The sequence below is a fragment of the Phoxinus phoxinus genome, assembly GCF_949152265.1.
Source record: "Phoxinus phoxinus genome assembly, chromosome: 15".
NCBI lineage: Eukaryota > Metazoa > Chordata > Actinopteri > Cypriniformes > Leuciscidae > Phoxinus > Phoxinus phoxinus.
The window spans coordinates 21021188-21047949 of record NC_136890.1 but is presented as its reverse complement, the minus strand read 5'-3'; the positions used below and the strand labels follow the sequence as shown (position 1 = coordinate 21047949).

Below are 26762 nucleotides of genomic sequence, written 5' to 3'. Positions count from 1 at the left end.
ATGATTCATTGTTAGGTTTTGATGTGCATTTCTGCATGACTGTTTGGTACAATTTTGTGCTGCATTCCTCTGCAGCTGTTTGAGGAACATTTCGAGAAAATTAAGACACTTTCTGTTACAGCACTGTTACAGTCCCGTCACACGATCAGCAAGAACAGAACAGCTATCCCCTCAACTGAAAACCATTGAAATAAGTGTGCTTTTTGCCAACAACATGTTAGGCCAGCTGGTGAGCACCGCCATTATGCCACAGGGACAAAGATGGATGTTGTTTACACACACACACACACACACACACACACACACACACACACACACACACACACACACACACACACACACACACACACACACACACACACACACACACACACACACACACACACACACACACACACACACACACACACATTTTTCAAGTAGTGCCATCCACCTCATCAATTAATTTCATTCCGGCACCTGTTCTGGGAACATCCAAGAGATGATCAGCTCCACAGACTGTAAAGTAGCAGATATTCAGTACTCTCGAGTACTCAATCCAGGTTAAAAGTTGAATTCTGGAACCAGAACTGTATTAGCATCCTAAAATGAAATATCGAGAGCCAGGAGATGGATCTTGCTCACGGCTAGAGCTGAATGTTAGGCGATGTTATCCCTGTTCATCAGCACTATTCTAACCGTATTACATCTGATGCAAAATGTATATTGTGCATGTGCATTCTGCTATGTTCCTGTTTGCCTGTTCAGTTTGACCTTGTTTCCTATGTTCCCACTTCTTATTGGTTGTCATAGGTACTGATTTGATTTCCTTGACATTGATTTATTCCCTTCACATTTGTGCCATCTTTTCCTTTGTTTGCTATATTGAAGCCCTCAGTTTGAGTTATTTCCTGTATTGTTTGGTGAAAGTTTTTTTTTCTTCTTCTCGTTCTTCATCTTTAGACGTGGTCAGAATTATTGGCACCCTTGGTGAATAGGATGAAGGCTGCGAAAATATATCTGCATTGTTTATCCTTTTAATTTTTCATAAAAATGAATGTGTGTGTAGGCAATAATTAAGAATAATCTGCATGGAAGAGGATAAGTGTCTATGTTGTCTTAAAGTGCCCCTATTAAGCTTTATCAGATATTCCCTGTTGTGTGCAAAATAGATGTTTGTGAATGTAAAATAAAGTCATTGTCTCCCAAAAGAAAGAATCGATTCCGAACTGCTGAAACAAGTCGTCAATAACAATGTACGTAACAATGTAACACATTTGCATAATGCCCGTCTATGGTCTTCATTGGTTGCCGTCAAACAATGTACTTTAATCCAACCTCAAACACTAGTTGGTTTGTGTTATGTACATGTGGAGACACTGACACTGTTTTCTGCTCTGCAATAGTTCTCTTTGTAAACACTTCCAAAGAATGAGGATGTAAAGAGTCACTGGTTAAAATGACCACAGCGATACCAAAGCAGTATAACCTTTTGTTCAATTCCCATCATTTTACTGATGATTGCCTCTCAAATCTCTGCGATGTCCAGGTGGAATTTGCAAAACACGTATCCATTAAAGATGGGACAGTACCCAGTTTATTTGGACCAGCTTGCTCCTCTGAATCACAGATTAATTATTGATGTATATATTTTCTACTGAGTGTTTTATGTTTAAAATATGAAATCTTTGTGAAATAAATGTAGGCTACTGTTCTGACCTTGAAAAATATCATTACATTTTTCTTAAAATGTGTCTGTTATAAGTGAAATCATATCTGAATTATTACTTAAACAGAGTTAAATAGCATCTCTTCTAGTCTTTATGATGGAACTTTCCAAATTAGATTTTTTATCTTGTCATCTGGTACAGAACAAAGCATGAAAATATGGAGAGACAATGTGAGTGTGTGGCAGAATGTCTGTGTGGATGTGAGTGAGCAAGGTCATAAAAGACAGACAGCAATTCAATTACTGTGACGAGAGGTTATTCAGCTGCAAACCTTCACAGATTCATGTTTTCTTTTTGTGTTAAAATTTCTTTTGCATAGTCTACATTTAACTGTTTGTCATAATACATATATAGCAAAGGCTACCCTTCATGAATGTTTAGGAGCATTTGCATTGTTCCAAGAACACTATAGTTTCCCAAGAACTATAATCCTTTGACCAAATACTCTCTGTGTCTTCAAATGTTATTCTTTGTGTAGAGTAATTTGTTCTCTAAAGTGTCAAGATGACTTTTATTGACAGTTTCTCTGTTGAATGAAAGTTGCTGTCAGATGTAGTTTTTACAGAGAGCTGGTCTTGATACCCTGCTGTTATCACCACGACTATCTCAAAAGAACAAACACAGAATGTTGGAAGTGCTTTTGATTGCTGGATTTTTCCGATGACGTGGTTTTGAGTAAAGCTATGAAGGTTTTGAAGGAATTCAATGAATTATAAAACGAAATCACAAGGTTTGTTATCCTTGATCTCTCTCAATCTCTCTCTCTGCATTTCTGTACTTCTGTCATTGGCAACGCAAGAAAAGTTTTTCAACATATTACTTTTTACAATAACAATTCCTGCTTACACATTCATACAATTATTTGGGCTATTATTATTGAAAATACTATATGTGAAACACAAGATCTAGTCAGGTAAAGTATGATATGTCATCCACACAGAGGACAGAGGAGTCAGTGTCATCTGCAACTGCAACTATAAAAGATGACGTTCAAAAGACCCGCTAATGAACTTGAGATCACAAAGATGTTGTGTTTTTTTTAGGTTCAAATACTCATTGATGTAATAAACAGACAGTGAATAAAATAAAAAAGTTAACCATGAAAACACAATAACACGACGTGCATGTTAGTGGCTCACTATCTCATCTCTGAATCTTTTGTTTGAATTCTAATAAAAGAAAAATCTATGTCTCTCTTCTGGTTTCTTTTTGCTCTTTGTTTCCCCTTTCTTTGCCCCCTTTGTTTACCTGCATATTTTCCTCTATGTTGATGTAATGGAAATATACGCTATTATAAATAGGGGAGACCGGGGATGGTTGTAACAATTTTGACCTTTCTGTCTATCTTGTACTTTGAAGTCAGTGTGTTCAAAATGTGATCCAAACTAGTTACAAGTGTCTGCTATATAATGACATAGCTATTATCTTTTCAACACAAACAGAAAATGCATGGTTTAGTTTAAAACACGAGGAGTGAAATGTTACAATTCACCCCATAGTCTGGGTTAGTTGTAACATACCCTGGGGTGAGATGTAACATTATGATATCCACCGGGGGTGATATGTAACATAAGGAAATAAGGATTTTTTACAAAAAAATATTTTGAAAGGTTTTTATTCAACACTGACTTTTCAGTATAACTGATGTGTGTGTGTCACTCTGTCAGTCATAGTAATTGACCATTATAAATTGAACTTGAACACAAACATTGTTTGTTTGTAAGCATGTTTGTTACTGCCAGTGTTAGTATTGGCCATAATAAAATTGAACACTTGAACATTGTGTGTGTGTGTGTGTGTGTGTGTGTGTGCGTGCGTGTGTGTGTGTGTTAGATTCCTTTTATTTGTCATTTTCATGGTGCACATAAAAATGAAATTGTGTTTCACACATCCACTTCTCAGTAGTAATTCAGTGCAATAGTAACTAATCAAAAGAGCACAATTTGAATATACATATACTAAGATACACTAAAAAGAATAAAAGAATAAAATAAATAGTTCAGATCACATTCTGGTTAAGCAGTCTAATAGCTGTGGGGAAAAAGCTATTTAGTAGCCTACTAGTTCTTGCCCTGATACTTCTGTATCTTTTACCAGACTGAAGGAGTATGAACATGTCATGTGAGAAATTAGTAAAGTCCTTAATAATGCTATTTGCTCTATGCACACAGCGCTCTGTGTAGATGTCCTGAATACGTAGCAATGAAGCACCAATTATTTTTTCAGCAGTTCTCACAATACTGTTCAATTTATGTCTTTCCTCTGCCGTACTGTTTCCAAAACAGCAAGAGATGCAATATGTGAGAATGCTTTCAATGGTGCCTCTATAGAACATTGTCAAGGCTGAAATAGGGAGATCCACCTTCTTCAGTCTACGAAGAGAATAAGACGCTGTTGGGCCCTCTTGATTATAGCTGTTGTGTTGTCACTGGAGGTTAGCTCATTGGTCAGACGGACCCCCAGGAACATGACACTATGTACTATATCCACCTCAGAACCACTGATGGTCAGTGGGAGATGGTGCCGACGACTAATCCTCCTGAAGTCAACAACCATTAAGGACAAGGTTGTGTATTTTACACCATACTGTCAACTGTTCCACCTCCTCTCTGTATTGGTGCTTTTCCACTGCATGGTAGGCTACGGTACGGTTCGGTACGGCACGGCACGCTTTGGCGCTTTTCCACTGCATGGTACGGTACGGCTCGGTTCGGTATGGCTCACTTATGGTGCATTTCCACTGCATGGTACGGTACAGTACAGCTCGCTTTGGCTCGCTATAAATGGTACCACCTCTGTTGAGGTTCCAAGCGTACCGTACCGATACTAAATGTGACGTGAAAACACTGCAGATCACTGATTGGTCAGACAAAATCGTCACTTCAGCGTCATTGTATATTTGCTACACGAGACACTAAACCCGCTATATTTAAATAGCCAGACAACAGCAAACGCGGTAGCACCTGTTTTTAGAGTTTTTACTTGACAAAAAAAGTTTTAAAAAAAAATCAAACAAGAAATGGCTGAATCGTGGTCAGTGGACGAGGTGCAGACGTTCCTCTCGTTGGTTGCCGAGGAGCGGAAGTAGCACAGCTCTTAGCCGCTCATGGCTACCACCGGACCTACAATAACGATCAGTCCCACCCACTTTGAAGCGGTACTAACTGCAGTGGAAAAGCAACCGAGCTAAAGTGAACCGAACCGTGCTGTACCGAGTTGAGTCGTACCACGCAGTGGAAAAGCAAAGCGAGCCGAACCGCTCCGCGCCGTGTTGAACCGTACCAAACTGAACCGAGCCGTACCATGCAGTGGAAAAGCGCCATAGGTGACTCATCATTGTCAGTGATGAGGCCAACAACTGTGGTGTCATCAGCGAACTTTAAAATATGATTGGTGGTAAAACTAGCAGAACAGTCATGTGTTAACAAAGTAAACAGTAAAGGGCTAAGTACACACTCTTGTGGTGATCCTGTGCTAACTGTGATTGTCTTAGATATTTTGTTACCTAAGTAATTTGTGTGTGTGTGTGTGTGTGTGTGTGTCGTGTGTGTGTGTTACAACAAACACACAACTATCATGTAGCCATGAACTAGCTCACCTTACAGCTAACAGGCAAAAAAATTAGCACTAACAACTTGCATGGAAAATATCTACACAGACACACAATAAACATAATAAAAGTTTGATGAGTTTAACTACAAAGCAGAAATTCCCATAACAAAAACAAAAAAAGTAAAAAAAACTTACATACAGGGCTAGTATGAATTGCAGCTGTATAGATACACACCCAGGTATAGGATCAGTACTCGGTATCGGCCGATACCCTGAGAGTCCAGGTATCAGAATCAGTATCGGGAAGGGAAAAACGGTTTCGGAACATCTCTAACCGGCACGGACACACCGGCACAGACACTGACACACCGGCACGTACACCGGCACTGACACACCGGCACGGTCGCGGACAACGGTACGGACAGCGGCACTGACACACCGGCACGGTAACGGACACACCGACACTGGCACGGACACACCGGCACGGACACAGACACCGGCACGGACACACCAGCACAGACACCGACACTGACATCGACACGGACGCACGGACACGGGCACACCGGTACAGACACACCGGCACGGACACACGGGCACGGTAATGGACACACCAGCACGGACACGGGCACACCGGCACGGGTAACGGACACACCGGCACGGACACAGACACCGGCACAGACACAGACACACCGGCACGGACACAGACATCGACACGGATGCCCCGGCACGGACACACGGACTCCGACACGTATATCGGCATCATGGACACATGGGCACGGGCACCGGACACACCGGCAACGGCAGGGACACACGGTTACCAAATGTGTAGAAATGTAAAACCCTACTATGTATTTCTTTCAGACATATTGGTGGTCATGGTCATTTGTTTTGGGTATATTTAAACATTATTTCATTTTATCATGGTTAAGGGGAGGTACGACTGCTTCATCACCGATTTAAAAGTTCTGTGTGACTGCATCTCTAGGCGACTCTAGGAAGCAAACCCAAATCAGATCTATCCCTAATCTTGTAGCAGTCGGACACATAGGCTACTTGCTATCAAACAGAATTCCTTGTAATCATTATTTGTTCATTTATCAAACATGTTTAATTTAGTTATAAAACCTTTCTGCAGATCATGGATTTACTGTCTGACCATTTAAATAGTGAGGTTGTGTCTGCTCTCTCTTTCTCACAGTCTCTGTAATTGACGATCACATTCCATGAGTTGTGATTGTGAATAAGAATGGCAGCAGACCAGAGGCTTTAATTGGGAATGCCTGGTCTTGTCTGGTCTAGTGCCATCAAAAGGCCTGAAAAAGAAAAAAAACGCTTATGACACAAGCCCACATTAATGTTCATATCTACTGCACATCACAGGATATCAGTGACGCAGATTCAATTTCACACTGGAGATAAGAAGACATAAAAGGGATAGTTCACTCAAAAAAATTAACATTCCATCATCATTTACATTTAAATGTCATATGACTTTAATTTTTCCGTGAAGCACAAGATGATTTTTCAAAAAGAATATTGTTGTTGACAGAAATGGTTAACAGCTAACAAGAGTGATAATAAGAGGACAACAGATGAGTAGTGTGATGAATGCTGAATGAAAGATGAAACGATGCCATGTGATCTGGAACGCAGGATGACAAACTGACAGTATTGGAGAGGACAGATAGTGTGAGCGTGTTTCCGTGTGTTTAGCATTATGTGAGTGTATATTAAAAGCCTGGACAGGCAGCAATTATCAGTGACATTGATCTTATTGCCCTCCCACATTATCTTTCTCTTTTCTCCTTGCTTCTTTCTCTCACATTGAAATGCACCACACGCATTTGTGTCTCCAAACCAAATGTTTTCATCAGGTGTTGATTTGTCACACTTAGGAGTATTGGATAAATGTGTCACTGCAGGCTAACGAGAAAGGAGACCGAGCTCCTTAAATTAAAGCTCCTAAAAATTAAATAGTGCTGTCATTGGGCCATGACCTTCCTTTTCCTAGAAATGTGCATATTGAATTTGTGGAAAGGTCCTTTTTAGTATTCGGTGTGCGTGCAGGGGGATGGGCAGAAGCCAGTCTCCATTAGGAAAATATATAAATAATGGCGTAATGAAATATAAATATAAGGTTTTTGTTAGGGTTCGTTTTGAAAATAGAAAATATCACTTAGACTATAGTGTGCGTTCAGGTTTTGCATACGTTGTGAGTGAGGTCCAATTCTAGGACAGTAAAATATTTGGGGTACCAGATGTTCCCCACAAACCCAGTAAATTGTCTTAATGAAAATGTAAAAATGCTGAATGATTTAGGGTTCGGGGATAAAAGAAAATATTAGCTCAGTATGGAACTCAATGGAAAGTCTTTGCCATGATAGATAAATGTGTGTGTGTACTGCCAGGATAGACAAATGGACATAAACCATTGAAATGAAAACCATATTGAATTTGTCAGTTGAAAGTCTTTGTAGACGCCAGGAATCGTTTTGTGTGTGAGAGGGTGAGAACATTTTATTATTTCTATAGTATCACTGTCTGCTCTACAAGGCAAAAGATGTTCAATAACACCTGTCAGCATCTCAGCAGGTATGCAAGACCCCAGATGTACAGGTGAGAACAGGTGAATGAACAGCCGAGGCCGGTTTTGTAAACGATGTTCTACACACATGAGGTCGTATCCTCTGTATAACTGCATAATCTTTTCAGACTCTGATGGAATACAAGATATTTGTCATCATTTAATTATATCACAACTAGAAAAGAAGCTTCATATAAGTCATTGTGAAATTAATTTTGTCTGCCATCTAGTGGACTAGATGGGACAATGCATTAATGCATTAAATGTAGTCATTTAACAGGTATTTGCTCTTTAATCCTTAAAACAAACTACGTATTTTTATTTTTAGTTAATAGTACGTAATCCCATACTTATTAGGCTAGCAGACTTTATATTTTCATTTCAGAAGTAAATATTCATTAGGGACTAATACTTCAATTGGGCTATTGAATGTAGTTACTGACCGATTTTGTTATTTATTTACTACTATTCATTTGTTAAAACAATTTAATCGCTATTTTAAGAGCTGCTCACATCTCACATGACATGAGTCACTTTCAAATCAAACAACTTTCTGTTGGTCAACGAATCCGCGTGACCAACTTGAGGGGGTGCTACTTCCAGCACTGAAAGTTACTAGCAAAGCAATACATACTTAGCTTATCTATCTACTAGTCACTACTGAATTTCTTATTAGTAATTAAAAATACTAGTAACATAAAATAACTATGAGTTGGTTTGAAGGAATAGATGAAAATAGCTGTTAAAAAGGAAAAAAAACGACTTGTCTAGCGTTCATGAGGCGAATAATGACTACATTTCCCAGCAGTCTTAGCCAAGCAGCGCTGTAAACGACACGCCCAGTCGCAACGCTGGACGGTGACGTTTGCAAATCTGATGTATGCGCTTTGTGGCTGTTAGCTGGAAACGCCACACTCTCAAACAACAAAACAAGCTTAATTCAAGGAAAATTACGGTGTTAGGATATTAAAAACATCAGCCTGGATATTTGTTTCGGATTCACGGATTCTGGCTTCAAACCTGTAACCCGAAGGCCTGTTGTGAGAGGAAATCCCCGGACTGAACTGCGACTTCAGGCCGGTCTGGGAGGACATGCCACCGGAGAGAAAGCTGCTTAAAACTCGCATATCTTCGCGTGTTTTTACCGTAAAACATACGTCAAGTGCCTGAACTAAAGCCAAAAGACTTTTATAAGACATGAGACTGTCAAACTGACCAACAAAATGTGTTAAAAGAGACCGAGGAGGTGAGGTTTATGGAGTGTTAGCAGACGGTGCTGATAAGCAGGTAACGTTAGAGTACCGACTCTGATAGAAACACATAAGTGATGAATTATATGTTAACAACTCAGAAACAGGAAACCCTGAGCAGGTAACGTTAGATAGTCATAATCATGTTTTGTCAGTAAGGTCAACTAACGTTACTTGTACAGCAACAGTTACCTTGAATAAAGCTTTAGTATTTTAAAGTATTTTGTATGCGGTACATGACAGATCAGATTGTGTTTTATTAGCTAAGAAACAATATTATTTAAAGCAACAGTTATTTGCTTTTTGAGGTCTACTTATCTCAACCCAAGTGTTGCAATCACCTGTAAGACCAGTGTGAGGTAATCGTCATTTTCTCCCCCCATCCCAAAGTTTCTTATGTTGCAGAACCTCTGTTGATGAGGTCACAGTGCATGCATTTTGGGTTTTGCCTCCTGCTTGTGATCCTCATGTTTGACACAAGCTGTTGATTTCTTAGGGTCACCGTTTCTGGAGTGTTTGCAACTGAGGACTCGAATCCATCAGGATGAACCGTTACCTGCCAGTGGCACGGCAGCACTTTCTGAGTGCTCTCGCAAGCACGAGCGTGGTGGTCAAATCCATATGTGCCACAGTAATCCTGCTGTACCTGCTCTCCTGGGCTGCTAACACCACTTACCTGCTTGCTGTCACACCTGGCTTCCTTTTTCCTCCCAACTTCTGGATTTGGACACTTCTGACCCATGCGGTGGTGGAGCAGCACATTTTTGGTGTGGCAGCAAACATTGCTACCGTGATGGTTGCCGGGCGGCTTTTGGAGCCATTATGGGGAGCGCTGGAGCTGCTGATTTTCTTTGCTGTGGTAAATGTAGCAGCCGGTCTATTATCTGGACTCTCATACCTTCTCACCTACGCTGCGACCTTTGACCTGGACTACCTGTTTGACGTGCGGGTGTACGGCGCACCTGCTTTTCTTGGGGGCATTCTTGTAGCGCTGAAGCAGACTGCGGGAGACACCACAGTGCTTCGAGTTCCTCAAATACGCTTGAAAGCTGCCCCAGCGCTAGCGCTGCTTGCAATAGCTGTGCTGCGGCTAGCGGGGCTGCTGGACACTTCAGCTCCACTAGCAGCGTGTGGGTACGGCGCACTGTCTGGGTGGGTTTACCTGCGCTTTTACCAGAGGCACTCTAGGGGGCGTGGAGACATGTCGGACCACTTTGCCTTCGCCTCTTTCTTCCCAGAGGCTCTCCAGCCGGCTGTTGGGTTTGCAGCCGGGCTTGTGCACTCTGTCCTTGTGAAGATTAAAGTTTGTCGTAAAATGGTGAAGCGCTATGATGTTGGGGCTCCATCCTCCATCACCATCAGCCTGCCAGGCACAGACCCTCAAGATGCAGAAAGGCGGAGGTACGTTTACCTTATTTTAGCATTATATACTATTATCGTATTTATTAATATTTTGAGTTGGCTTTTATCATGTATTTTTTTAGCTAGGTTTTTCTTTTATATTTTTCAAGCTAGGTTTTCTTTTATATTTTTCTTTTAGCTATTTTTTTTTTCACAATAAAATATAAGCCACCTAACCCAACTACAATAATTTAACACTAAATAATACTTACAGTATTAATAACAGGCATTAGTAGAGGAATGCAAACCAACGCGATATTCACGTTTTTTCATTGTTTCCATTAGGCTATGCCCTTTTTGTTTTGCACTTTGTGCATGTGTATTGAATGTTAAATAAGTTAATAATGGAAAGACTGTGTTTATCATGGTTATTTATACAGAGGCTCCATGGATTTGCACTTAACAGGCATAAACAAACTGTAGTGTTGTCAAAAGTACCGACTTTGGTACCAAGTCGGCATTTCCAACCAGCATTTCCCTCTAGCATTTTGTGCGCTGTTTAACGGATTCTTAAACACCCCTGATTGGCTAATTGTGTTCACCCGCTCAACATATATGTCTGTGATTGGCTACAATGATCAACTCTTCAAAAACATGTTGTAAATAGACATCTTTGACGCTCTTCACCGAGCGCTTACACGGATACACACGGGAGCATTTGAACGCTGGCGTCTATCAACGGATCCATCTATCAGCAGATCCCTAATATAATCACTGATAGACGGATCAACTGATAGATGCTTGCGTTCAAACGTTCCCATGTGTATTTGTGTAAGTGCTCGGTAAAGAGCGTCAAAGATGTACGGTACTTTTGACAACACTAACAGACAGTGAACGAGAGAGAGATCGACTTAGTGCATGCGATTACACACATCTGTCCTTCAAGTAAAGTTATATATTCATAAAAAAAATAAGTTTGCCATGTCCAAGAAAAGCAAAATCTTTGTTGTATCATCCTTTTAACGTTTAAAGGGCACCTAGTATGCCCCTTTTCACAAGATGTAAAATAAGTCTCTGATGTCCCCAGAGTGTGTATGTAGTTTTACATTTAAGTTTTAGCTCAAAATACCCAACAGATAATTTTTTACAGCATGTTTAAATTGTCACTCAGAAAAACGCACCGTTTTAGTGTGTATCCCTTTAAATGCAAATGAGCAGCTGCTGCCGGCACCAAGGGGGAGCCTCACAAGCTCACTACATCAGGACAATCTCATCTCACAGAAGGATAATATCAGTACAGAAAATCTCAGGCTGCGTTTACACTTGGCATTAGGGCTGTAATCTCCCAGTCGACTAGTCGATTTATTGGTCGATATGTTCTGGCTTGACCAAAATTCTGAGTGGTCGATTTTTTTGTCCGTGTTTATTTCATCAGGTGGAAAGCACTAATTGCTAATGGGGGTGTTTTCAGAGCACCCCTGTTTCACAGGTAACAGCCTGTCTTCAGAACACCCCCCTTGTTTTCACTTTTTTTGGATTAGCCAAACCCACTGGAGCGCATTTGGCCCTTCGCAGGGAACTTGATTGACAGGCGATCTGCCCAATCATACTTCGCCATGTGCCATTTTGTCCAACAAAGCAGTCAGGAGAGTTAGTTTGTTAGATTAACATGGGAGGATTTGAACATGAAAAGCGGAGTGTATTGACACCTTTCCGCGGTTAAAACGATATTCTTTCTTATGTTCATTCATGTTTATTTGATGCTATAAATTAACTAGAAGGAAGAGATGATTGGTTCACGAGCAGCTTTAACTGAGGCTCTAGAGTGATCTGTCAGACACATTAAAGAGCCACAAAACGGTATTTATTGTTTACATTTCTTTAAAAAAATTACCAAATTTGAAAGGTGAGACTGTTTAATATAAAAAGTAACCTGGTCTGTCCTGTCTGTCAGTGCGTGTCAGTGTCCTCTCTGCTCCGCGATGTATGTTTCACTGCGTGAGAACATGGTGTGGCGTGAGAGCGGCGTAGCTTGTCGGTCGGACATGGCAACAGTAACTAAAGGGGGGTGGGTCTTTGCGAACGGTCAATTGCGCTGTGCTCACTGTTTGTATTTGTTTTGAGCCTATGCTTTATTTTACAGTTATGCACTTTATTTTCGTTTCTGCTCTCGTCTTGATCAGGTTTGTTTAATAAATATTCTTTTTTTTTATTAAAGGTGCTATGTGGAGTTTTTCTACTAAAATTAATCAATTTTTTATTGCCTGTGTGTGAAGGGGTTGTAATCTCACAATACAATGATCCACTTCGCGGGTTTTGCTATTACCTCTGAAAGCAAGTATTCCTATTTCTATGTGAAGGCTCCGGGTCGGATTTGCCGCGAAATCCAGTGACGTGACTGAGACCTGCATGCGCGCTCCCGGGCCTCTCGCCTCGTCTACTGACTTTGCACTCAACAGCGACGACACTGCAACTTTATGACATGGAGTCTGCTAATACTAAGAAACGACCTGCTCCCATCCAGCACAACACAGACTCCAACACAAACTCCACATAATAAAAAAAATAAAAATAAAAAAAGCACTCGCTTGTAAATGTATTGGTTGCAATCTGAAACATCACCGCTAGATGCCGCTGAAAACTCCACATAGCCCCTTTAAAATGACGTGCCTTTTGTGTTTAAGAGTAAAAGCTTTAAGTTAAAAGTCTATTTGTGTCTCAGCCGCAAAGCTGAGCTCCTATGTGAAATGATAGTGTCTGTCTAGTCAGTTATTTTAACATATTATGACAAAAACACTTAAATTGTTGCATATTCCTCAACAGTTCTTGTGCTGATATCACTAGTTGACATAGTAACGTTACTATTTTCGGAAATCATAGGCTATGATATTGCGCGGGTGCACGTGATGCAACGCTGTCAGAGCCGACAGACTCGAGTGTCATTTCAGTGCAAAATAATTAGGTCAAACAATGAACCGAAACTCAGCGTATAGGCTACTTGCATCACAGACACTAGAAATAGGCATATAGAAAGCTTGAAATGTTTACTTTTAAACCAACCAATTCGAATCGAAAACAAATTCTCTCTGATTATGTAATCCAAATGAAAGGTGCATTTCTCTCTATAAGCGCGTGCGCTTTTACTATTATGCGGAGATGAGTCAGCAACGTCAGTTTCATCTTTGCAGCCAACATGGACTCAGAAAACACTAGATTATTAATACACAATTAAATTGTCTCTGATATTTTTCCCGACACATTCATAATCAATAGGTTACTTTTGCCAGTGCTTTGCAGCAAGCTTTATGTGTGCTTGAGTGCAAGGCATATATTCCGCCCCCCAGTGGCCTATATAAGTCTGAGTCTTTTTTCTTTTTTTTACGGTCAACAAACTGAAAAAATAAAACCGTTTTATTTTTTAGGTAATATGTAATGTAATCTTGTTAAAACGGTTTTCATAAAATTGGTATTGAAAAAAGTATTGTTCAGGAACCGGTATCGAAGTCAAGGTATAAAAAATGTTTTAATGATACCTAGCCCTTCTTCAGAGATCCTACTGGAGGTGCGGATGCAACCAGAAAAATGACCCTATGGGAAACTGCAATTTCATTGTCTGATTGCAACATCAGTTTATTTTCTTATGTTTTCCCATAGGCAATTGGCATTGAAAGCTCTGAACGAGCGCCTGAAGCATGCGGAAGACCAGTCGGCTTGGCCCAGCATGGAAGATGAGGAGGATGACGAAGATGAGGAGGTGCGGACAGACACTCCTCTCCTTTCCAGCCGAGAGACTTTGCCACCAGCACCCAGCACCACACAAAATCCTACAGGACAACAGGAGTCCAGCATCATAAGTTTCGAAGATGCTCCAACCCATTCCTAACACACAGACACACACAATCCTCCTTTTTGTCCTGCAGAGTTCAGTCACACACACTATCTTGGTAAAGTTTTACATAGACAAACAAGGAGTTGCCACTAAATGAACACCTCACCCAAATAAGTAAACTGAATGACAAAGACATCCACACTCTGTTTTTCAGCTGTACAAAAAACCCTGGACTAGCCTGAATCATAGCATCTGCAGTGCTCCAGTACTTCTGCTTTGTAAAAAGAATATCTTCTCTCCCTCTGGCCTCTTGTGTAAGGTTTCTGGGATGAATCTTTTCTGAATAAATGCTCTAATGGTTGATGGGATTAAAACTCCGTTTTTAAATGTATGGCAGAATCTACAAAATGTTTATGGGTTGCCTTTTTTTGTTTGGTATTTGTTGGCCTTGTATCAGGAAAAGGCAATATTCCTGATATTTATTGAGCAGACCTTGGGACTTTTAGCTGCTTACTGATGTAAAAGCATCATAAGAATGTCTGGAACATCAAGGGCTGGATTGCTAAAGATGAAGATTGTTGCAAATTTTTGGACTTTTCAAAGAACGTGATCTCTAATTTAAGGCTCTGCTTTCATTGGTCAGGATGTGGCCCTTTGATTTCCTGTTTTCAGTCACGGCGATTTAATAGGTGGAGGCATAGCGAGGAGAGAGTTGGATACAGTCATTTCAAAGATATTTTTGTTCAGAATAGTTTGAAATGATAATAGCAATACAGAATCTGATTCTGTCCCCTGTTGTACCCCTTTCCTCCTCTGTACTTTAATGATCTGTCTATATGTGTTGGCTTTGATTAGAGTGTTGCACTCTAAATTATGAGCTTACATAATAGACCTGTTTTTATAAAACACAGATTGTGTACACAATGTGGCTTGAGTTTTATTTAATACAGATTCTGACAAATAGCTCAGCTATTACTTTGGAGAAATGTGGTTATGTGTGATATTTGGATCGGGTTCCTAAATTTTTTCATTAATATTTTTAACCCTTTTTTTTTCTTTAAGGTTTTTTACTAGTAATTGTTGATCTGTTTTCTCATGGATCCAAGGCGTCAACCTTGATGCTTCTCTGGCAGTCTCTCATTCGCTGATTCAGGTTTCAGCCTAATTTTCTGACCTCTCTCCATCTCTAATAAAGACTAAATGAAGAACACAACTGTACCAGAGGACCTTATTGATTCAAAACAAATGATCAGTTCTTCATTTACATTATCCGTTAGTGTTTATTTTGGTGTGCATATATTCACATTACATACAAGTCTTAGTTGGTGCTTATCTTGGCGAGAGCTGAGTGCAAATCAGCTTGAAGTTGTAACAACTACGCTCATGTAATAGAAATCTTTAACAATTTTTGTTTTCAATTTTAATAGAAAATATTCTTTTAATTTTGATATGGTTACAGTCATATCACCCTGTAACCCAAGACTGGTTGCCCACTGAAGCCAAGCAGGGTTGAACCTGGTCAGTACCTGGATGGGAGACCTCCCGGGGAAAACCAGGTTGCTGCTGTTAGTAAGGCCAGCAGGGGGTGCTCACCCTGTGGTGTGTGCTCTGTGTTGGTCCTAATGCCCCACTGTAGTGATGTGAACACTACTGTAACAAGCACCGTCCTTCAGATGAGACGTTAAACCGAGGTCCTGACTCTGGTCATTAAAAATCCCATGGCACTTCTCATAAAAGAGTAGGGGTGTAACCCCGGTGTCCTGGCCACATTCCATCAATCATGGCCTTCTGATAATCCCCATCCACTGAATTGGCCCTATCACTCTCTCTCCTCTCCAGCTATTGCTGGTGTGTGGTGATCGCATTGTCCAAGCATTATCCACACTCATTTTTGTCACTTTTGATATATTTAATGTATCTTTGCTGAAGAGAAGTTCATTAAGAAATCTTACTGACCCCAAACATTTGAATGGTAGTGTATACACCTTAAAAATGTCAGAATACTATTAAAATAATGATAAATCTCATGATTGCAAGCAGCACATTTAGGCCTTAATCAGAGATCATTTCTTTGCATGTCCAAGACCTAAAATAATTGCAGTTAACAAAGGCTCTGCATGAGGCTTACTGTGGTTTACAACAATTTAAGCTGGGTCACAGTATAGCACTTCCACTCCACCATTCACTTACATTAGCCTATATGGAACAAAGATGCAATAAAAAGTAGAAGGTGATGACTAAAGCATCCATACTGCTTAAGTCACTTTTTGTGTTCCACAGAAGAATAGGCGTGAAACAACGTGATATTAAGTAAATAATTACAGAATTTTCTTTGTTGCATAAAAAAAATACTAAAACATGAGTTTGTGGACTAAAGGCAGTGTAATGTGGTACAGTCGCCAATAGATGGCGCAACAAATACGCACCTCCAAATACGCATTTCCTAATCCACTCAAAACAACAAACTCGTTCAGCCTGGGGATGTCCTGTTAGTGTTAAATGCGATTGCCTCCTATAAAAACAAGACTAGTCAACATAATATTTGGTGCTGATTATTACCTTTCACGCCACGATACATTTCCTCTTCCAAAGAAACTTTATTCAAAAGGTATGCTGTGGTAGAGGTTGTTTTAGGCTGGAATAAAAATTGTAGTTGGTTAGATTATAGTCATTTTTATTCCATGAACGGCACACATTTTTTAGTTTTTAAATTAATATATAACACAAAACTGCCTTGTTATAGTGGTTAGGGTGGTCCGTTTCTCATAATGACTCATTCATCCACCGCCAAATAAACTCTCTTCAACGTGCTCGCGCAGGCGTGGCTCGAGCTCGTGCACGCCATCCCTTCCCCCTTCTGAATGCCCGCGCTCTGCGCGTGCTCGTCAACGGTTTATTGTATCGGACAGAAGAGGCGACGGAGCTCCACCGTTGGAATAAAACAAAACGGCTAGCCATCTAAACTGCAGGTAAGATTACTTTATCTTCTCGTCTCCGTGTTTATGCACCTGTTATAAACTTTATAAGCCCAATTCGACCCTGAATGGTTGTTTTAAAACTACTTTTTGATATCATGGAAAGGTAAGAGCTCAGCGACTGACCAATTCGCCGCTTCCGCAAGCAACCGCCGGCCGGGAGTAACGTTAGCAGCTCACCCTCAGCGTCCAGATTTTTTGAACCGTTTCAAGCTTTATCCATGTATTTAGACTTGGAAATGAGATTTAAAATGTTAGGGGGAAACTGGTGAAGTTTACACAGTATTGTTTGGTCGTAAATTTCATCTGTATCACCGGTAACAGTTATATATGTGGTAAGAGCTGTTTGTTTTTTTGATGCAGAGAGCTAACGTAAAGCTCGACCTAGACGCATAATCTCAGATTTAGACGTAACTGGAGGATTATTGATTTTATGTGTCTTTAATCGTCCATTGAACCATTGTTCTTAAGTGTTTTTTCTTCGGTGGTATATATACAAATATAGATATATAATGAGATTAGTAATCTAAAATAAGCAAGTTTCATAAACTGTGATTTAGGCAAATTTTTTGAAATTATAATCTGATTGATTGGTGTTTGTTTTATTAACCTGTGATTTATACTTATTTGGTTATTGATCCTTTTAAATGTATGAGTTTCTATGAGATAATCTTTGATATTGTTTTATTTGGTAGGACAAAGAACTTTATCTCTTTATCTATGATTTGCTTAATGTAGGCTAGTGTAGCATTATAAACAGTATTTAGGTGTGTTCAAGACAGAGAGATGTGTTTATCTAAAATATGTCATACAAACAGATTTTTAAAAAGTTGGAAACAAAAGCATAGGCAGTCAGATGCATTGACCCCAAGCTTCTCTTTTTTCCAGTTAGCTATACAGTAATGCAATCCTTTATTTTAATACATGACATTTTCCCAGTGAGCAAGTCAGTGTGAGTAATATTCCTATTAATACGTGTCATTAATCCTATACAGTGGTTTGAAAGTCCCATTGGGCCTTATTTACACTGTCCATTGTAAATCTTTCATAAATCTATGCAAATATATATTTGATATAGCCTAATTGATATTACAGCCTTTTTACACAAACGCGTTCTCCGTGTCTCATGAATGAAGGTTTGAGCCAACAGGTGCCATCCAGACTAATCTGTATCACTTTAAATAATTGACTAACCTTAGTGTTGCCATGCAGTTACCAGGAGGTCCCAGAAGCCATGTGGCCACATCCAACCCAATGAAGTTTGACTTCCATGAGGATATAAGAGTATAAGTTTAAGGAGGTGTTGATAAACATGTTCATCTTCAGGTCTTGAGCTTCCTTGCCTTATCCAGGCCCTCGGCCTGCACAGCATCTCATATTAATATATCATTAGCATCTTGTCTCCATTTAAGTAGACATGTTGAATTTAAGAGTGAGAATCTCCCACATCATTATACATTTATTTTAATATAGTGGGCCATATGGAAGATAGAACCAATAGTTGATCTTTAGTGCACAAGGCTTTGTCTCTTTTGCTGTTTTTCAGACTTTGATCTTCAGATTTGCTGCACTGTGTGTGTGTTGTCAGTGTTTAATCTACTGTCCATCTGAGCTCCTCTCATCGCCACGGGCCTGTTCATCAATAATGTGGGCTCTGTTCTGTAGATGCCAGCTTTATCTTGGCCACTGGGGTGCAGCTTGCACTTCAAAGACATCTGGCCCAGTTAACAGACACTTCCAGATCTGCCTCTTTAAACGGCTGTTCTGGATCAGAAAATGAAGTGACGCATCACGTTGATGCGATCGGATGGGTTGGTTCTGCTGTGGTCATGTTGAAATGACTCTGATGAAGGCTTGTCGGATGTCACCGTTGGCTGTGATGAGTCAACCGAGGACTCTGGATTCTCAGAACGCTGTGTGGCTTTGATTACTGGGCCTAAGGGATGGGTTGGTGTGTATTTACAGGACTTTATAATAGCAGAGGACTGCCACGAAGGGTACTGTTCATATTAGAGATTGAATTTTGCAGGACGTGGCATGGTATACATCAAAAATGAAGTAGGCCTATACCAACATTATAACCATGGCGATTATCCCGGCTGCTGCGGAAAAGATGACGGAATGTAATGCAGCAGTGTTTAACTGTGTATGTGTGTGTCTTTTGTAGGAATGGCAGCTATTCGCAAGAAGCTGGTGATTGTAGGAGATGGAGCGTGCGGTAAAACCTGTTTGCTTATCGTGTTCAGTAAAGACCAGTTTCCTGAAGTCTACGTACCCACGGTGTTTGAGAACTATGTTGCCGACATCGAGGTTGACAGCAAACAGGTGAGCAAAACACACATGAGAAATACAATGTGCATAATCATCCTAGTATTTTTGCTGCTTTATGTAGTTATGTATCAAATAACATCATTTACTGAGGTTAATTTATGCTGGCTAATGAAACGATGGATTGTTAAATGAAGATGTAATTAAAGTTTGGCTCATTTAGGTGTTCACATGTAAACCCCAAAACCCAGTTTAATAAGTTAAGTCTTTGCCTGTCAGTTGGAGGTCTTAGATGAGGCTTTAATGTGAAAATATTGACCTGATTCACTTTCCTTATTTAGCTTAACATGCTGATGGCCCCTACATCTGTCCTTTTTTGCTGTGCAAGTCCATTTTAATGGTTTGGGATGTTCAGAATGTGCATTCAATCTCAGTGTGTCTCTTTACCCGATAGGTAGAACTTGCCCTGTGGGATACCGCAGGACAGGAGGACTATGATAGGCTCCGACCTCTTTCATACCCAGACACAGATGTCATTCTAATGTGCTTCTCTATTGACAGTCCTGACAGTTTAGGTAAGGATACACTTTTCGGTATATCTTTCTGTGTTCCTTTCCCATATGTGATTGCTTGAATTACACTTACTTTCTCATTTTCTAATAAAACTGACCTTTGTTCTCTGACCTCTGTATAGAGAATATTCCAGAGAAGTGGACACCTGAGGTGAAACACTTTTGTCCAAACGTTCCCATCATCCTTGTAGGCAACAAAAAAGACCTACGGAATGATGAACACACACGCAGGGAGCTGACCAAGATGAAGCAGGTAAACAAATACAGTGTTTTTGCCTGTTCGAATATAGAAATGCATACAGTATTTGGTCATTTTTACTATTGGCATAGACAAAATCAATGTGCAGATATTTTGTACTGACAGCGTATTTTGTGTTGGCTGTCCAATAGGAGCCTGTCAAGGCAGAGGAAGGGAGAGACATGGCCAATCGGATTGGAGCATTTGGTTATATGGAGTGCTCAGCCAAAACAAAAGATGGAGTTCGGGAGGTGTTTGAAATGGCCACTAGAGCAGCGCTGCAGGCACGCAGAGGAAAGAAGAACAACAAATGCAGTCTGCTGTAAATACTCGCCATCGGACTTTATGCCTCTACTGGGGCTCAAAAAGAGTGTGAGAGGGGCACACTCCTATTTACAGTCATACATCCCCCTTACATTCGCCAAATGCTTTTGGGAAAGATCCCAGAAAAAAAGCTTTTTGTCTGTTTTTTTCCTCCCTTTTGGTCTTATATTTTTAGTCATGGAGATGTTTATCAGTATTTAAGAGAACTTTGAGAAATGGGACTTTTTGTTGATGCTTTACCTGGATTTGTGGTATCATTTAAGCTTGCCCATCTGCCAAATGCTGTCATGTGACCCTGTGGGCTGATTGGAAAGGAGCGATCCTGTGAGCTGCCAATCAATACTTCAGCCCATCCCTCATATGCTGGGCTTTTTTCTGCAACATGAAACAGGGCTGAACTTGATTGTTTCTGTATGTATGAATCATTTTAAGGGTTTCTTTTAGATCAGGGCAAGATTGGGATTTTAGAGCAATGGCTGTTTTAAAGCAAAAAAGGGCATGGGGGTGGGTGGGGGGAGGGGGTTGATATGTATACATACCTGTACATATATGAGCATGTGTGTATTTATATGTACACACATTCAGGACTGGAAACCGTGTTTGTAAACTAGACTTGGTAATCTTGTGTAATAAAAATATGTTCTATAAGGAGCAACCCTGTTTTTGTGTGCATGTAGAAAAATTATTTACAGTTCATGTCTAAACCTTCAGAAACTAGCAGAATGTAAATTATACTAACAGAAAAAAAACATTTTGTTTGTCCTACCTTTTTTTTTTAGTAGTTTACTACGAAAAATACGGTTCTGTTATTTACTCATTCCAAACCTGCCGTTTGAGAAGTGTAGACATTTTGAAGAATGTTCACACTATTTTTTTCCATTCAATAAAAGCATATATTCACCACAGTCATGAATGGACTTTATGCACACCTACTGCATACATATTTCTGCTTAAATGTGCTTTGTGCGCTTATCCCATAGCAAACTGATAACAGCCTTTTTTTTTCAGATCTCCATGAACTGTTAATTACACATATATAAAAATTGTAGGTCCTTTTGGACAAAAGCGTCTGCTAAATGATTATATGTATGTGTGTGTAAATATATATTAATAATTGTAAATGTAAAATTTTTATATATTATATTGAAAAAACATTTTAGTAATGAGTTCCAGAAGTTTTGAAGGGGACATATCATGAAAATCTGACTTTTTCCCGTGTTTAACTGCTATAATCGGGTTCACGGTGCATCTACCAACCTGGAAAACGTAAAAAGCGACAACCCAGTAACTTTGTTTTTGTAAGCCTGTCTCTGCAAGCATGTCAAAAAATAAGCCAATCAGATTTTGCTCCTATTCTGACATAGGAAGGGGATCTTATAATATTACCGCCCTTTAATCTGCACGTTTCCACCCAAGGCGCCGACATTTGGTTTTCGCAAGTGACAACAGTGTCAGTTGCAATCAATGGCAATTTCTGAGATTTTGGATGACTGAAATTCTTGTTTTGTTATTGCCGGAGTATCCCAAGCTCGTGTAAAGGATCGGCTGTCTTCTGAACGGAGATGGGGAGCAGCAGCTCATTTGCATTTGAAGGGACACACACAAAACCATCTTTGCTCACACTTAAATTTGACAAGCTATAATAAATGATCTGGGGGGCATTTTGAGCTGAAATTTCACAGATACATTCTGGGGACACCATAGATTTATATTACATCTTGGGAAAAGGGGCATAATATGTCATCTTTAAATAACATTTAGTGCAAAATTGGGTCATATCAGCATTGCTTTTGTCCTGTTAACTTGTGACACTTGCTCATGATGTAATGTTGTGCTTAAAGGGGTTGTATACTGCCCCTGAAGTCTCTGATTTCTCCAGGGTGTGTATGTGAAGTTTTAACTCAAATTACCCGTTGCAAAAACTGTCCCTTTAAATGCAAATGAGCTGCTGCTCCCGGAACAGAGGGTGGCGCTTCAAGAGCTTGTGTGTTACCAGGTAGCTTGCAGACACGCACTAAAATGTCAGAAACTGATCTGCCTTTTATGTTCAAACCGAAGTCAGACAATGATGGAGACTCAAGAAGTGACAACATGTAGAATGCTACAGGACATTTATAAATGGTTAGTTGATGAATTTGTGTAGCTGATGTAGAGTTAACTATCTTCTTGTCATTGATTAGCATATTCTTTCATGATAATCTATAAATCAGTAGTGTGAGAACTGTTGTAAGATGAATACAGAGTGACATGCTATTGCATTTGTGTTACGTACTGTATTGCAATAAATGTGAAAAGACAGATGCGATGCGACAGCTTGACCAGACTCCCAAATGTGCTCTACTACAACAACTCTTCCTCTTCTCAATACTGCTTGCGTGTTCCAGGGGGCGGGGTCTATGTACATTTTAGGATTTGTGATGTCACTAACCCGGTAGGAATCCTGTGTAGTCCCTACCAGCCATTTGCAGTAGTCCTTAAAAGGTGATTTCTGTAAAAGAAAATATCTCCCAATACTTTGAACTTTGAGCGTCGTAACTTTGCAGATGTTGTTTATGCTCAAACAGCAACACACTAAAGTTAAAAAAGGGAAATCATAATCAACCACCCCTTTAATTTTCTCTTAATTTCCATACACTACACTGCTTCAGAAGTTACAGAAGTGATCATGTATAGAGTCCATAGGTGTGTCAAGTTCCATATGGACAAAAAGTACTATAGAATTGATCACATTAATAGATTATTGCTGAATAACCAATATTGTCCGTTCCTCTCACAAAGCTCCTTTAACACAAAAGTTATATGGACTACATTTATGGTGCTATTTATGGTCATTGTATGTGTTTATTTTATGTAACTTAGTAGTAAACATTGTGTTGTTCAAAAGTTGTGTGTCACAGAAGAAAGCCATTTCAAATTACATGAGGATGAGTGAAGATGGTACAGTTTTCAAACTATTGCTCACAGTATCGCTTCCAAATCCAGAATTGTTTGATTTCAATAAAAGTGGAATAGATATTAATGTTGCTTCCTTAATGCTGAGATCACCAAACATTGTAAATCTCAGTTCCTGGTTTAAAATCTTTTTCATTTCAGATTTATGACTGTTTCTTTTACACCTCAACAAAATGTAGATTGGTAACATATCATCATCATTATAGGATGCAGAAAAAACTGAGCCTTATGGGGTCATGAAAATGTAATAGGTGACAAGACAATTACTTCACAAGACTGGAATGAAAAAAAGTTTTAATGGCGGTGGAAATTCTGCTTTCGTTTTGTCAGTGAACAGTATGTTCTGTTTTTACTCTGGTGACTAAGCCTCTGCACTCCAACTAATGTTGAGAGAGCTTTTGATTCAAAACTTGGTGAAGAGGAGCTGTAATTTATTTTGAGTTGCCACCCACTGGATAATCCGGGGTTCAGAACAGCCTGATGAAATTCTCCAAACCATCTTTATTCTTTACCAATAATGGTTAATGGTAGTGTAGTGGATAATTATGCAATATAACACAGCTTGCTTTTATTTGACTGAACTGAAAGGGGAAAAAAACATGACTTGTTGAGGAAGGAAGGAAATAGTCATGCAGCCCCCACCCCCAGCGAGCAACACCCTGACTAGGCTGGCTGAAAAACTGAACGCCTTGCCATTTTTCTGTCATTCTTGTGAAAGACTTCGCCGTGACGTGGGACTGAGAGAAAAAGGGCCGCCGCCCTTTTGCAATCTCTCTCTCTCTCTGTGTGTGTCTCTCGGAGAGCTCCAACCTTCCCCGCGACTGCTGCGTAAGTGCAGCGAGTCTCAGTGAAACGCCGAGTTTATATATGCGCCTATTTTTAGTCTCAGCGCGTGAAGCTATTTTTAACCAATATGAGCTCATCGCTTTCTTACACATCCAATCAGAGCACAGGAGTGAGCACGTGGGCGGGAAGCACAGAGAGAGAGAGAGAGAGAGAGAGAGAGAGAGAGAGAGAGAGAGAGAGAGAGAGAGAGAGAGAGAGAGAGAGAGAGAGAGAGAGCTGATGATGGAAACCGGGCTGGCAGGCAGTACGGGAGCGCGCAATGCCCTGCGCGTTTTTATGGTCGTACAATTAATAAATAAATAAATTATTTATCAAAAATAAAATAACAAATGATAAAACATTATTAAAGATGCATTATATTTATAAATTTGCATAATTTAACCCAGTAAAGCCTGACATATGAAATAAAAGTCCAAAACTGTTTTTATTTATTTATTTAATTTAGACCTTTTTTGTTGTGTATCATATACAGCAAAAAAAGTGTACCACCACCCGAAGGGAGACATATTTAGAATTATACTAAAAGGCTTTTTACTTGCTAAAAAATATAAACTTTTAATAGTGTGTATCAAATATGATACAGTAGGCTTTATAGGGTTAAATAATGACAATTATCATTATAAGATAATCACAATAAAAAAATAAGAAGGCATGGGCCATTCAATGTATGCACTATACAGTACCATGATGAATATGTTCCATGGCTCTGTGGTAGCAAGTGCTGTTTTGAATTGGTGAGCTGAAGAATCAGCATTAAAGGGACAGATGCTAATAGAATAGAGACAATTGAGAGGAAGGCAGGGTCTGTCCTCCCGGGGACTAAACTACTGGACTCACCGAGCGTGGCGACCGGGAGGAGGATGCTGCCCAGACTCCAGGAGTGTCCAAACATTTAAACATTATGGATACCCCCTCGCATCCAATACAACAAGAGCACCTTCTCCTTTACACTTATCATGCCCTGGTGTAGGCTACCACTGAGATACGGACAATCCTCTGTGTGTGTGATTAGGCTACATTATACTGTATGATGTGTACACCACCCGTAGGCTAAATGACACAATGTGGAGATTAATAAAGCAATCGAAGTAACAAAGATATAAACTTTTAACTGTTCAACAGTTTCCAGCTCAAAAACTAGGTTTATACAACGGCAACACCTGGTGGCAAATCATTATAATTCTACTTATTTTGCATTCTATAATTGAAATATAACTGTATTCGGCCTGTATTAGAGCCTAATGCTCGCAACATTTGATATTGAATTAAGTATGTTCCTTTATGCTAAGCAGCCCTGCGAAGCCGTGTTTTACAGTGAATTTAGAACAGTTAAGGGATGTTGTTAGGCATGACGTGGAGCGGAGTTACTCCATAAACATTTTAATATTTATTTTATTCATAAAATAAACACCAGCAACAAAAAATATAACGTTATAACACATTTATTCCTCCACCAAGCAATGCAGTTCCAAAGAGGTTGTCAAGCAACACATGCAGCAGCAAAGAATCACAAACGGCAGTTGCATAGTAATACTCATAGATATCCTTTATTATATGATATCTATGGTAATACTAATGTATTTAGTAATCCGTTTTATAATACTATTCGAGTATTTATTGGTTTTCTCAAATTATAGATGCTGCTCAATCCAGCTCTATAGAGCTATTATACATATATATATATATTATATTGTGAATGTGATGCTGACCCTTTTCCTGTATTCTTACACTAAAACACAACACTATTGTAATGCATGATCTTTTGGACAGATGCCATAACGGCCTGCACTGCACTCTATTCTTTGAAATACCTTGGGGATACTATGGTAAATAGGCTATATGGTAATCATTCAGCAGACACTCAGGAAAAAGAAGAAAACAATTCTCAGAAGAAAAAGAAACCGACAAGAGACAATAACTAAAACGTCTTATTTGTAAGCTAATGTATTTCAGCCAGCTAAACAAAAATAACATTATATGATCAAATATATTGTAAAATGTTCCTCTATTGTGTGTTGCTGCTCTGAAGATGTATTCCCTGTCAATATACAGGTCTACAGTTAGTCAGTCATTGTCACAAAACAAACCCCTTCGGGATATAATAATGCAAGATCTCTCTGTGTAATTTGTCCAGGGTAAACACTGTGGTTTCTTTTCTTAAAGTCACCATGAAATCAAAATGGATTTTTTAAAAATGGAATAGTTTTTATTAATGGCGTTTTCACGTTGTAGTGTGGACTGTCACTCATGTGATGCATATTGTACCAATAGATATTCATGTTTATACCGGTATTGTGCCTGTTATTCACTTTCACACTGTTG

General features: G+C 39.6%; 2 protein-coding genes across 3 annotated transcripts; both read left to right on the top strand.

Annotated features, from left to right (window-relative positions):
- Window positions 1-8622: 8622 nt before the first annotated feature.
- tmem115 (transmembrane protein 115) lies at window positions 8623-15477 on the top strand. 2 transcript variants are annotated; one of them, XM_079636761.1, is made up of 3 exons: window positions 8623-9091; window positions 9592-10496; window positions 14091-15477. In XM_079636761.1, exons 2-3 carry the CDS (start codon window positions 9640-9642, stop codon window positions 14317-14319), a joined length of 1086 nt encoding a protein of 361 aa, XP_079492887.1. In that variant the 5' UTR covers window positions 8623-9091; window positions 9592-9639; the 3' UTR covers window positions 14320-15477. The 2 variants fall into 2 exon arrangements, with proteins under 2 accessions (XP_079492887.1, XP_079492886.1); XM_079636760.1 differs by having other exon boundaries at window positions 8623-9132.
- A 1415-nt stretch (window positions 15478-16892) lies between these two features.
- rhoab (ras homolog gene family, member Ab) lies at window positions 16893-21547 on the top strand. Its single transcript, XM_079636762.1, has 5 exons — window positions 16893-17234; window positions 19408-19565; window positions 19963-20083; window positions 20203-20333; window positions 20471-21547. The coding sequence occupies exons 2-5, from the start codon at window positions 19410-19412 to the stop codon at window positions 20642-20644; spliced, it is 582 nt and encodes a 193-aa protein (XP_079492888.1). The 5' UTR covers window positions 16893-17234; window positions 19408-19409; the 3' UTR covers window positions 20645-21547.
- Window positions 21548-26762: the final 5215 nt, after the last annotated feature.